Source organism: Megalops cyprinoides, chromosome 9, assembly GCF_013368585.1.
Source record: "Megalops cyprinoides isolate fMegCyp1 chromosome 9, fMegCyp1.pri, whole genome shotgun sequence".
Lineage (NCBI taxonomy): Eukaryota > Metazoa > Chordata > Actinopteri > Elopiformes > Megalopidae > Megalops > Megalops cyprinoides.
Genome location: NC_050591.1, coordinates 25,493,594 through 25,506,924, shown reverse-complemented (window position 1 = coordinate 25,506,924; position 13,331 = coordinate 25,493,594). Strand labels below are relative to the sequence as shown.

Genomic DNA, 13,331 nt, shown 5'->3' with positions numbered 1-13,331 from the left:
TGAATCTCAGGCTAGACCCCAGTGAATGGGAAGCGACTGATCAGAGTCGAGTCCGTGCTAGAAAGGCTTATGACCTCTCGGTAAAGGATGTGTAATTTTTTTTGGCATAATGTACACTTTAATCTGCTTCGTGCAGAAGCCCAAAGTTGCATATTCGCCTCTATTACACATAAAAGTGTGTGGTGTGCGAATGTCAGCAACGACCGATTTCATTTCAGGGTTCTCTGACACAGTTTAAACAATTTATTCCCAGTAATTTGGATTTACACATGTATGTTTGGTACTACACGTGGTACCTAGCTACTAGTCTGCCAAGATAAAATTTAGATAAACTAGCATCAATTTCACTTTCATTCCACTCTGAATAATTTCACTGTCGACCCTCACAAGAAAACACAAAGCACTACCTGCTGGTTTGCTCTATATTACAATTGTGTTGTGTCAAAGACGGCTAAAGTAACTGTATTTCGGCTAGTTACTACCCCTATTACCCCTACACTCAATTAGCATTTGACGGTCTGATTTTCGCATGGCACACGACATAGCAATCTCTGATTTGTCCAGGGGCCCATCACCCGCTCCTTCTTAACAAAGTGGGGTGGCCAAATAAAAATTCAAGTATCGCTAAATTCCTGGCCCGATATTTGTGACATCTCAACAGCCAGGCTTTTGGAGAAGAAAAAAAAAAAACCATTTCAATGCGTCGAACAACCACATGTGCCTTCTTCACTACAACGGAAGCAAACATATTCTACCAAACCTGGTGGTGTAGCTAATCTGTCAATTTAGCTAGCAAGACACATCTGACGTGAGCTTCTCTTAGTTGGTTAACGTTAACTAGCTATGAAATTAACTACTTTACAACTAGGATTTGGTAGCTCTACTGGATTTTATTTGACTGAAAATCGTGGTGGGTATTAACAACCAATGGATACTCATCAAGTTATTATAAATTCTTAAAATCACAGCTAATCTCGATTTAAGGAAGTAGTTTAAACAGATTCTTCTATTCATATCAAGTTATATAGCTAAATAGCTGGCTAGATAACGCTACAAGTGCATGCTTTTTCCTCCCGCCCTCGGGTCTACGTTTTCTGTGGTGTTGTTCGAACTCTGGCAGAATTGTGGGATATTAAGTCCTCCGGTGGCGCGCTGCCGCCATGACTCCCAGGGAGAAGCGGCGGATCGCGCTTATCTCTGTGGTGGTGATTTCTCTCGCGGTCCTCTGTCTAGCCCTGTACTTTATTCCGACTTTTCTTTACGTACTGTTCATTCTTGGTGGCTCTTGTATCGCTTGCTTTTACCACAACAACGACTCGCCATCCCACAGCAGGGAAGGCCATCATCCTCGGTCTAATCTGATCATTCCACCGCTGTTCAGACGCTGGTTACCGGTGAAGACTGCGAACGGTGTGCCGTCAGCCGGAAGACCCAATATAAGAGGCAACAGGGGTCGTTTTATTAAGGGAGATCCCAGAGAATCAATTGGATTAAGTGCCGAGAGACGCCTGGAGAGTCCGGGCGTTTATCGAAAAGAGGCAGAAGAACTTAGCGGCTCATTGTTGTTCAGTCCCCGGGACATACTCATGGGAAGTTACCTTGGAAAGCCAGACAGTTCCTCAGCCGTTGGCAGGCTCGGTGGCGGTGAGACCAGAGAACTCAGGGAGAGGCTGTCTCGTCCTAACCATGCAGTGCACACCCCCAACCGAAGGTTGTCATTTGGGTAAGTCGTTCAATTCTTTATCCTGGATAGCGACCAGTTCAGTTGCGCAAGGAAAATTGTATTAGCTAGTTAGCTAGAGTTAGCTAACGACCAGGCTGCACGTTTGCCAATGTAACAGTATAGCCAGCTATATTTATCGGCGATAGGCAGACTAACTAGCTAATCTGCCTTAAAGAGTTGTTTTTTGATCTGTCCATCGTTAGCTGGGTAGGTGACGGATAAATGCATAGAGTTCACTGCGGATTTTCAGTGTTCCCTCCAAGATTTGAAAATGTGGGTGTTGCTGTATGTGCCTTGCCGGGTGTGTTCCAGCCCGTTATGGTATGTCGGCAGCATGCTAGCTTGCTAACTATGTAACGTGAGAGTGCTGTAGCAGACCCACTATTGAACTCAGTCGGCAATAATATCTGTTCTCAGTAGTGGATTTCATTTGTATGAAAACAAAACCGTCTATGCAAATAGTTGATTCGTCCTGTAAACGAGACAGATTCTTTTGCTGTCCGATAGAATCTTTAAGAAGTAACAATAAAAACCGTAAAATATCGTTTTAGCTACACTGAAAGACAGTTTATTTTCGAACGTGTAATACTACTAGATATGTACATTAGTCTTATATTGTCTAACTAGTTGTGATTGCCTACCAACTGGCTAGTTGCATTTGTCTTGTAATTTCAGATTCTGGAAAGATGGCAAATATTGGCCTAGCATTTCTGTAGTAGAAGACTTAACGAATTGTCGAAAAAATGTTAACACGTTTCTTTAACTCACATAAATCACTGCATTTTGCTAATCACTGTCAGCACCATTTTTTTAAAATAATTGTGTAATGTCATTGTACTGTGAGCAGAGAACCCTTGGGCACACCGGGCAGGTTCACCATCACTCCTCAGCGACACTACCCCATCCAGCAGGCTGGCTGCTCCTCGCTGGGCGTGCTGGCGCCGGCTCAGTGGCATGGGTACCGGAAAAAGAACATCCTCACTCCCCGCAACTCTCCCGGGGTCCACAGCCCTGTGACTGTGAAGATAGCTCGGCCAGATCATGGCCTTGGACGATCCTCGCTGTAAGTTAAAGCGGTCCCGACATTTCACGTGTCTGTGACGGCTTATTTCACACACATTTGCGGTTTTGACATCAATCCTGCAGCGTCTCATAGTCTCCTGTGGTGTCCCAGCTTCACTCTCCAGAGGATGCAGATCTCTGGGTTTTTAGCAGTGTTTAGATGTTTTTTAACAGCAAATTTTCTGTCTCAAATTTGTAAACAGGGTTGTAATATTCCTTGTTTTACAGGCGTGCTCTGTAATTTATGAGAACACTTGGCCCGCAGTAGAATCGTCCTGTCTCATTTGGGCTGCATTCCTTTTCTTTCTGCAGGTTCAATCACACGAGCTCCCCGCTGCCCACCCTGTCTCCATCACTGGGGCTGGGGGCAACTGCAGACCCCTGCGCCAGAGAGACAGTCCTGAGCGTGCTCAAAGAGAGCCGCAAGAGAGAGGTGGACGAAGATGAGGATCGGAGTTATGCCGATGAGCAGAAGAGCAAAAGGAGGTATGGATGACTGAAGTTCTTTATCTGCCTTGGACCTTTAGACTTTTAGGACAGTAAGCCTAAACCTTAGTGAAACGTGTATTCACTGCATCAAATAAATTTCTTCCTTACAGTGGCCCTCCCTTGGCTTTTAATAACTGTGTGTGGTATTGTCAGAGCCTGTCCACGTAATGGTTGCTACAGAGTTCTCAAAATGAAAAGGTAGTTGTTGAGCATGGCAGTGTCTTTAAAGCCAGTTTCTGTCCTCACCCCCCCACCCCACAGGCGTCATGACAGCAGCGAAAGCGCACAGTCTGCCTTTGAGCCACTCCTTGCCAATGGAGCTCCATCCCAGCTGGTGCCCAAGTGAGTGCTTTCTGTGCCTGCCCGTGTCGGGCTTTGTGGCTCCATAACCTTTCAAAAACCAGGCCACACCACTCTATGACCTCTGGCTCAGCTATGAAGATACGTAAAATAAGGTGTAGAGGGGTTTTTAAAATTGATTCGTAGCGGTGAGTGGCAGATCAAGTGTCTGTGTTACAGTTGTCTGTTTGGGGAAATATACTGTAGTCCTCCGTGGCTCCTCACTCTCCTGTGCCCCCCCTCAGGCCAGGGAGAATGAAGCGAGGGATTAACACCTTGGTGGTGGAGGAGACCATGGTGAAAAGGTCCCGTACGTCATCTGTCAGCTCCATGGGTTCGGGCCTGACCCCCATTGGAGGTGCTGGCTCGGCCCGAAACCCCATCCACAGCTCCTACAGCTCCACAAAGGGCAATGCTCAGGTGAGAGACACGGTAGTGCGGACATCTTGAGTTTGCTTGATGTCCAGGCCTTTGAAATAATAAATCCACATTTAGGTTAATCTGACAAAGCAGGACAATGTCAAAGCACATCGATCATGGCTGAAGAGGCCTATGAGCAAAAAGGCCATTAACTGCATATGTCTTGCAGTACACAATCTGACATATGTAGATTACTATGACTGTCTGTTACTGTTGTAAAGATATGCATAATCACCTTAACCACTGTTTCAGTAAGAGACTGTAAGTGACTATCGTTACTTTGCTTAAATGTGATTCACTTATTACTGGAGCTCAGGTGTACTGGCATCTTAGCTAATGTAGTTGTTCATTCATTTTCAGCAGAAGAAGACCTCCACCCTCAGCCTTTCTCCATTATCCAGTCCAGGATCCTCTCGCTCCCAGACCCCAGAGAGACCCCCAAAAAAGCCAAGGTACTGACGACCTCTACTGATGGAGTGTACTGTGGCATGATTTCATACTGTGGGATATATTATAATGGTTTCACCATTTTAAGACTGAGGATTAGCATCTCCATATCTGCGAAGCCTTGTGTCATAGAGATTTATGCAGGTGCTTTGCTGAAGCGGCAGAAAATGACTGTTGGAGCTTCATTCATGCATTTTGATTTTTTTATGCTGATACTTTCAGTGCTGTCAAGTAAACTAATCCTGACAGTACTACTTCTGTGTTCCACTTAGCAGAGACTTGAGACTTGAGACTGCTGCTTCATGAATATGCTATGTTTACGTATCCTTTCATATTATGTCCATCCCCTTTTTCTCATGTTCTGATTTAGGGAAGAGGCTGCTCAGTCACCCAGTGCTGTGTCCACGTTGAAATCAGACGTGAAAGTGGCAGGCCAGGTTGTCACCACAGGTAAAAGACTTGGTCCGTTTCCAATATAGTTACAGTTACAGAAACTGGCATTTATTAGGTTTGGGCCAACAGGACTTAATGTTTGTTATCTATGTGTAGAGTTGAAAAGCTGCACTTTACATGAGGCTACCATAAAAAATGATAGAATTCAAAAGTTTAAGGGGTTCAGTAACATTTTGTATTGATTGGTGTGATAATTTAAGAAAGGATAACTTGGCTTAACTAGTCAAGACAATATTTAATAGCTGCCTTCCTAAAGTGAAGATTGCAATAATACACATCTCCTGGAAAATCACTTCATCACAGAATATAAATCATTAATTACAGTGGTCTCCCATGATGATTGTAAAATTTCAGTATTGATTTCAACATCCCACCACAGCATTAATTACCTGTTTTGGGCCAGTTGTCTGAAATGATGTTTAGTAATTGAAATTTGAGGCTTTGACCCAAAAGTGTGGTGAAATGGTTTTTAATATATATTATTTTCTAGGGACACTCACCCCAACACCCAAGGCACCAGTGGCCACCTCCACATCAAGTTCTGGAGGCAGTGAGGGAAAACGCAAGCGAAAGATCCAGCTGGTGCCTAGCCGCAGAGGGGACCACATCTCCCTGGTAAGCAAATTGAGCTTGGCTGACAGACAGTGAGGTGGTTAGGTGGTTAACACTCATCCCGTAAGTCCACGGGACTTGTATGTATGCTATTGGGATTTTATTCTTTGGAAGTAAAACGGAACACTCTAAGGTGTTTATTTTCCAAAGGGAATATTCTGAATTTTCCTTTCTCTTCAGGCCCTTGATTCCATGCAAGTCCTCATTGTGACATGATGTTTCTACTGTTGCTAAAGTTGCCGTTGCCTTTGCAGCCACCTCCCCCGGAACTGGGCTACACCATCACTGTGAGGGATCTAGACTTGGAGAAGAAAGCTGCCCTTGACCGGATCAAGAAGGCCTTAGAGGAGCCTGGTCAGTGCACTAATTCATGTTTGTCCACCATGATTATACAGTCTGGGTGGTGTTGACTGACGTGTTTACCGAGCTCTTTGATCACGATTAAAGCCTTGATCTATTCTGTTGGCAGTCCTGGGTGCTGAAGGGTTGGACGAAAGCTTTGCATTACTTGCGTGTAAATTCTTTGGATTAGACAGTGATGTGCTGTCTTCATCATTTCAGAGCCAGTTAAACCCGCGCCTGTCCCCACCGCCACTGCGACCCCCTTCTCTCAGGCTGCAGTGTCCAGCGAAGCCCCTTCCACCTCTGGGGGATTGCTGTCTGGCTCCATCGCCTCCGTCGCACCAGTCTCCACAGCTGCCAGCTCCACCGCTCCATCTGCCGTTCCTGGCTCTGAGCCCGCCCCTGCCGGCAGCACCAGCACATTGCCAACCTCCTTGTCTGCCGCTTCTGCCCCCGCTGCCCCCGCCTTAGGCCTGTCCAATCCACTGCTGGAGTCCCTCAAGAGGATGAAGGACAGCCCTGCACCCAGTCCCGCTAACACCCCTGCAGGTGTCTGCTCACTACTAAATGCGTTTCCCTTTGCCCTCTCTAGGGAGGGATTGTTTCCGTGACATATTGTATTGCGATGCTTAGAACAGGTCAGACCAGTTTAAGTTGTCACACACAACCAAGGTACTCCATGTTCCTAAATGAAAAACGGTTTACGTAAAATAAACCAGGCAGGTGAAGTGTGAAGTGTTCCAGGGAGCTGGTCCGATGCTCAGGTGCTCACCCTCCTCTTGTGTCCACAGCTCCTCCTGCAGCCGCTGCCGATGTTGTGCCCGTGGAACCGGCAGCCCCCTCACCCATGGCGGGTTTCGGAGCGGTGAAGTCAGAGCCCAGCCTAACCCCAGCGCAGCTTAGCCTGACCCCAGCACAGCCCACTGTGGCCCCTGCGCAGCCTAGCGTGGCCCCAGCGCTGGCTAGCGTGACTTCAGCACAGTCCACCTCAGCCGTGGCCCCTTCGATCCAGCTCCCCAGCTCGGTGTCCTCCTCTGCCTTCAGCCAGGTGTTACCTCAGCCTGCGCAGACCTCAGCTCCAGCACAGCCTGTCACGTTCAACCTGGCCAGTATGGTGAAGCCCTCAGTGCCCTCATCCTCCTCCTCCTCCGCTTCCTCCATCTCCACCTCCGCCGCCACCTCGACTGCGACAGAAACAGCCAGCAGCAATCCCCCCACCTCTGTATTCAAGCCCATTTTCGGGGCAGGCATGGCGGCTCCCGCGTCCAGCTCCACGAGCACGCCGGCAGCGCCCACCTTCAAGCCCATTTTTGGGAGCGCCACAGCAGGCAGCGCTTTCGGGCAGCCGTCGGCCGCGGCCCCAGCCGCCCCTGCAGCCCCTGCATCGGAGAGCAGCTCTGTGTTCAGCAGGCTCTCCAGCACCACAGTGGCCCCCGAGCCTGCTGCCCCGACACCGGCCAAGTCTTTGTTTGGAAGCTGGAGCGCGGCCCCCCCGGCCAGCACGGGCACCATCTCTGCCACCACCAACGGCAGCTCCTTCCAGTTTGGAGCCACGCCCGCTGCCACCTCAGCCCCCACCCTCAACTCCACCACAACCGCCCCCGCCCCCGCCCCCGCCCCGTTTCAGTTCGGCGCAATGGCGACCACCACAGCAGCCCCCCAGACTGCTCCCCTAGCTGCTCCCGTAGCCACCACCCAGGCGTCGTTCGCCTTTGGTCAGCCCGCCAGCAGCCAGACCACAACCAGCGGGGTCTTCGGGGGATTCGGCATGACCGCCACGACTTCCACGGCGACAGCCCCGGCCCCAGCCAGCCAGCCGGCGTTCACGTTTGGGAAACCCTCCTTTGACGGGCCGACAGCGTTTCCCAGTGCACCTCAGGCAGTGGCGCCCAAGCCCTTCAGTTTCGGGGGAAGCGGAGGGAGCGGGACGACTCCGTTCAGTTTCGGAGGGGCCACCACCACGGCCGCCCCCACCTTCGGGACGCCCAGCCAGCCGGCGTTCGGCGGCGGGTCGTCCGGCTTTGCGTTCGGCGGCACCACGGCCCCCTCCGCCACCCCGACGTTTGGCTCCAGCACGCAGGCATCTGCCCCACTCCCTGCCCCGACCCCCAGCTTCTCCTTTGGGGGGGCATCGGCCGCCCAGCCCAGCGCCCCTGCTCCCACCCAGAGCAACCCTCTCCAGCCTGCCACAGGGGGCTTCAACTTTGGAGCAGCAGTGGCAGGAACTCAGTTCGGCACCCCCACCCCAGCCAACCCCCCTGGACTGACACAGAGCTTCTCATTTGGGGCCAGCAATGCCAAGGACAGCAAGCCAGCCTTTGGTGAGTTGAGAGAAAGCGGTGCAGAGCAATAGGCCACCTGCAGCAGTGTATGAGAATAAGGAAGATTTTTATGATGAAGATAAGTGATATATTTAGACATCATTCCTGTGGTCTATAAGTGTGAGCCATTCAGTCCATAGATATTTTTTTCCCCTGTGAGGAGGGATGTTACCCCTCTTGTGTGGGAGTGTGTCGAGATGCACGGCTTCTCCAGGTTACTCAATATGCTAGTCTGTTGTTCCACTAAATGAGTGTGTGGTTCTTCCAGGGTTCAACTTTGGAAGTGCAAGTGTAAACTTTGGTAAGTTTGCAGTGGCGCTGTGTGCCTGGCTGCTGGAGGGCTCTGCTTGCGCTCTTATATGGGACCTGGCTCTCCTGGGCTCTCGCAAGGGTGGCCCTTGAGCTGTGTCCCAGGACACTGCGACCGGGGAGCAGAGTACTGGCTACAGTACTGGAAACATCCCAAGGCACTGCATTGCACAGGCTTATTTTTTTTTATTTAATTTCACCCGTTTCCCTCTCTGGTAGAAAACTCTGTTACTGGGCAGGCAAGGCTTGTTGAGGCTCCTTGTATGCTGCACCTCTGTCTCGATTTGTCAGCTGAACTTATTGCCACCGCCTTGAGAAATGAACCCTGCTGCTGTAAACCTCACTGCTGCTTAAAGCCATAGCCCCAGAGCAGAGACATGCATCCATGGCAATCTGTCTGTCTGATCCTGTGCCTGTTTATTCTTTTTTCTTTTTTTTTTCCCCCTGAAACTTAGAAAAGTAACTTGTACCAGATGCACATCAGATTTGACACATCTCTTGTGCAGATCCATTCATCCTGGGAACCACAGTGTCATCGTCGCCTCTTTTATGAATTGCTTTCGCTTGTCACACATTGCAAATGGTCTATTTTTTTGCGTAGGAAAAGGTGATAAAGCACAAATACCATTTCTGTTTACTGCTGAAAATTGTCATGTCAGGGACTGTTGCTCACAAGCTTGAATTTCTGTTGTTCACCTGAACTTTTGGGAGAAGTGAGTTGTGGGATTCAGAAGTGAAGGAGAAGTAAAGGACTCACTCTCTGTCTGCTCCCCAGGGACGTCCACCCCTGCGTTCGGGCAGAGCTCTGGAGGTCCTATCCCCTTTGGAAGTCCAAGCTTCAGTGGCATTGCCCCCACGCCGTTTGGTAAGTGAGAACAGCCGCCCCACTCAGACACTCCCTTTGACCCAACTGTCACATCTGAATAAACACGAAGAAACCCCCTTACTTAATTCTTGCTGTAAAACTGTAAAACCGAGTGATGTGGGAGAATTTGACAGATTTGTACCATCACGAAATGCACAGTTCTTATCACATTACTTCATGGCTTTCAACTGCTTTTTAAACATTCTTCGTCTGTGGAGTCCCTTACCATTTTTATTCGACGACTTCTCTTCCCCGCTCACTCGCTCCAGGGGCCTCCCCTACTCCCTCCTTCTCCATTGGCTCGGGCTCCAAGCCCTCAGGGGCACGGCAGAGGCTGCAGGCGAGGCGGCAGCACCCCAGGAAGAAGTAGCCCGCGGACTCGCTGCGGACGCCCAGGAAAACCCGGAGAGGAGGATGACCTGAACTGCTGCTGAAAACAGCCTGACCATCCCCTCGCCCCCTGCCACCCCCTCCCCCACCCCCAACCCGGCCCATCTGGATCAGTTTGCTTTGTCGCACAGTGCTTGCAGAGAAGGAGAGCGCCCAGGCGTCTCCCCTGTCCTTTCTGGAGTCTCAGCACTGTTACTGGCAGCGTTGCTCTCGCTCGCAGAGGGGAGGGGAAGGCGCTTTAGGCAATGTAGTACAAGGTTACTTGAACAAACTACTTCAATCCTGGACTTGACTTTGTACAAATCTAACCCCCTCTCCCTCTCCCACTCTTCTCTCATCCTTTGTTTTGCCAACTATGACAGCACGGTCTTTACTGAGTCTCCTTCAGGTACAGTGAATAATTTCCGGCTACCTTCCCTTTACCCCACGCACGCACAAGTAGAGATTTTCGATCAGCATTTTTAGCGCTTACCAGAGCTGTATAGCATTGTGATGAGGAGGGGGTTCTGCTCATTTCATTGGCAGTGTGGATGAGGTGAAAGTGTAACATAAAATAGGGTGAGTTATCATCTGATTTCCATATACTGCACGTTACAGTGCGACAGCATGGAAGAAATGGTCTGAGCCGTTTACTGCCAGCATAGAAGAAGGTTGTAATGTCTTGCAATCCCCTTTGTTTTCACGGTGGTTTTGTAGGGCAGATCAGTACAGGGGTATGAATGATGTTAGGAAAGCATTTTGCACTCTCAGTATATGGTTTGTGTATCTCTGACCTGTTGGGAGTTGGGTTTCTTTTGCAAGCTTGCAGCAAGTTATTTCAATAAATAATGCAAGAGATGTTAAACATTTGAATATTGAGTGATAATTTCTGCAGTTATTTCCATTATATACTTCCTTGTTTTCCAAAGAGTAGTAGACACAGTGTGCTTAGAAAAAGTGAGGTTTTTGAAGTTTCTATGTGTTTTGAACTATGTTCTTGGAAGGCAGAGAGAGCTGTTAGTGGAATGTAGTAAAGGTTTACGTTAAGGGCTTTTAGGAGGCTGATAGAAGTAGCTAAGTGGTTTTGTCTTTGCAGTTCATATATCAGATTGTCAAGAACATGGTACAGTTATGGTAAGCTTTCATACCACAGGTGCTGTTTTTTCCCCACTGGAAACATGCAAAAACAAATGCGTTCAAAAAATTAAAATGCTATCTTTGCTTTTATGCAGATCCTTTTATGGTGTTACAGTAAAGACAACAGGCAGAATTTGTTTGTAAAAGATAAATGAATAGTCTGCACAGGGCTCAGCCCCAAACCAAAATGTTTTCAGTACCTAGGAGGGCCCACGTTATTAAAATGAGTCCAGTCATTCGGTGATGAAAATCAGCAGTATCTGCCTTCTCTCTACCACTGCTCTCCAGTCCTGTAATGTGCTGCTTTGCTATTCTAGACTACCTCTCTCTCACCCTGCTTCTTCCCCCTTGCTGCTATGGCGTGTGCAACTGCTATGTAATGGCTTTGTTTTCATCCAGTTCTGTAGTCCTATAGACTCTGCAATGTAAGCATCCTCTGCTCAGTGCTGCCAACCCCTGGACAAATATGTGCACTGCACCGGACTGAAACTTTGTTGCCCCAGACAGCATGAATGAACGGAGGCAACTTGTCAAGATCTTGTCCATCGCTCTTGAAGTTCATACGTTCACCTCTTTGTTGTTTTTTCAAGCTGACATTTATCTGTATCACACTGCTTTTTTTCCCCACAAGTACTACTTTAAAAATGTTGTTTGATGATTTGTTTTGTTTCTCTGTGCCTCAGAGAGTCTGGTTTGGAGGAAAGATGTAGTGAATGGCGGCACGTTCGTAGTGCCGGACACGTTTTTTTTTCCTGGGAGGGGGCGGGTGGGCGTGGCTCGGGACGGGAAATTCCGGGGGACGAATCTGACTTAAGAGTGAATTTTTAATTTGTACTTGGAAAGTCCAAGTTATTTTTTTACTATTTAATGTTAAAGTTCAAGGATGTTTTTGGGTGCATGACTATAATTGGATTCTGCAGCTACCTAGTTCCTAAGGCAGGAGAATCAAGTTTGTGTGACAAGCTGGACCAAAGTGGAAAGAATTGCGTGATTTTTTCCTTTGGCGGGAAATTTAAAGGCCAAGATTTTTCTTACAGTGTATTTGAGTGAGATGAAATAGATGCTCAGTGTCTGTCTCCTTAAACAAGTTGTTTTGTGAATAAGATTAAAGAAAATAAAACCATTGTTGGTGTTCTACAATGTGTATGGTACAAAAGTAGCTTTCACTCCAGCTTGTTCTGTTGAAGCCAACTCCTCTCCTGGACTAGTTAGTAGCTGACAGGGCAGTATGAATGTGCGAGGGATGATTGGCTACATGCAGGCAACAAATGTTCAAATTATTTAAATCAGCTGAAGAATCACAGCTATATTTTTGTATTGAAGCAGTTTGCTATTTAGAATTCCTTCAAGCTTGGCTCACTGAGGCAGTATGTTTACAAAAGGGTAGAATTTTTTTTTGTTTTCCAAATTATTGTTCTTTGGAATCTCTTTACTTTTAGTTACAGATGGAGGAATAAATGAGAAAAAAGTGTCCGCCTGTAAATGTTCTACTTTTTAAATGTAAACGAGCACTGGATGTGCAGTGTTAAAATACTACTGCTGTCTGTCTGGGTCGTGCAGGCCTTTGTCAACTGGTTGCTCCTAGTTGAGGGCCATTCGTAGGGGGTATGGATCCATGCCACCTTGGTCAGGGCCGCTGTGTGTGGCATTACACAGTCGGCATTCTCCGGGCGTCTTGTGCGATTGCTTCTTGTGTGAACTGTACTTTACCTAAGCATATGTCTGGTGGCATCTGAAGCACAGGTGCTGGGCATGTGGAACAGCAGTCACTGTGGAAATGACCCATGTGAATATTGGAGTCTCAGCTGTTGCAGTTCAGAGGTTCTCTGTGCATCCCTTTATCCTATTCTATTTTGGAATTTACTGACATGAAATGCGCAGAGGGATCTGCATCTGATATGCCTTGTGCTCAGAAGGGAACAGTGCATTTACCCCTTGGTTTAAGAAATAAGCGTTATACATGAGCAGGGAACAGTGACAAAAGCCAAAGCTGACTGGAGGAGTTGGTGAAAGTCCTTCCCTTTGGCAGTTAATGAGCTGTTCAGTTGGCCTCTGCTAATATTTACTACAGTAGCTTGAGCTTGAATTTTACTTGTCTGTCACAGTACACATTATTGCAGAATTCTCCACACAAGGCAGCATTACTTCTAAGGAAATTATCCCTCCAATAGCAGGAGGGAAAAACTTGGGTGGGAGGAGTTGCCACTCAGTCTCATGTGTTTGAAGCTTGATCACAACCTTATTTAATGAGCCATTACATATTATCATTGCCCTCACTGTAAGGGCAAATTACAATGTATACACCATTTCTTAAACATTGGACATTACTTTTTTGTGTTTTGTAGTAGAGATTTTTTTAAAGTGATGGCTACAGTAATGATCAGAACAAACCACTGACGGTTTGGAGTAGCTTTTAAATTACATTCATAGTTCACAAGGGCCT

General features: G+C 47.8%; 1 protein-coding gene across 3 annotated transcripts; it reads left to right on the top strand.

The window, feature by feature from the left end:
* Positions 1 to 1,130: 1,130 nt before the first annotated feature.
* On the top strand, positions 1,131 to 12,772 carry pom121 (POM121 transmembrane nucleoporin). 3 transcript variants are annotated; one of them, XM_036536708.1, is made up of 14 exons: positions 1,131 to 1,723; positions 2,571 to 2,786; positions 3,098 to 3,271; positions 3,536 to 3,616; positions 3,859 to 4,033; positions 4,394 to 4,485; positions 4,851 to 4,930; positions 5,424 to 5,548; positions 5,800 to 5,899; positions 6,107 to 6,436; positions 6,679 to 8,208; positions 8,477 to 8,509; positions 9,293 to 9,382; positions 9,652 to 12,772. In XM_036536708.1, the coding sequence occupies exons 1-14, from the start codon at positions 1,161 to 1,163 to the stop codon at positions 9,750 to 9,752; spliced, it is 3,690 nt and encodes a 1,229-aa protein (XP_036392601.1). In that variant the 5' UTR covers positions 1,131 to 1,160; the 3' UTR covers positions 9,753 to 12,772. The 3 variants fall into 3 exon arrangements, with proteins under 3 accessions (XP_036392601.1, XP_036392599.1, XP_036392600.1); XM_036536706.1 differs by having other exon boundaries at positions 1,140 to 1,723; positions 4,397 to 4,485; XM_036536707.1 differs by lacking the exon at positions 8,477 to 8,509 and having other exon boundaries at positions 1,140 to 1,723.
* Positions 12,773 to 13,331: the final 559 nt, after the last annotated feature.

Coding starts and splice junctions, on each gene's coding strand:
- pom121 (XM_036536708.1), top strand. CDS start 1,161: ATGACTCCCAGGGAGAAGCGGCGGATCGCGCTTATCTCTGTGGTGGTG. Junction 1,724..2,570: donor AACCGAAGGTTGTCATTTGG/GTAAGTCGTTCA, acceptor TACTGTGAGCAG/AGAACCCTTGGGCACACCGG. Junction 3,272..3,535: donor GAGCAGAAGAGCAAAAGGAG/GTATGGATGACT, acceptor CCCACCCCACAG/GCGTCATGACAGCAGCGAAA.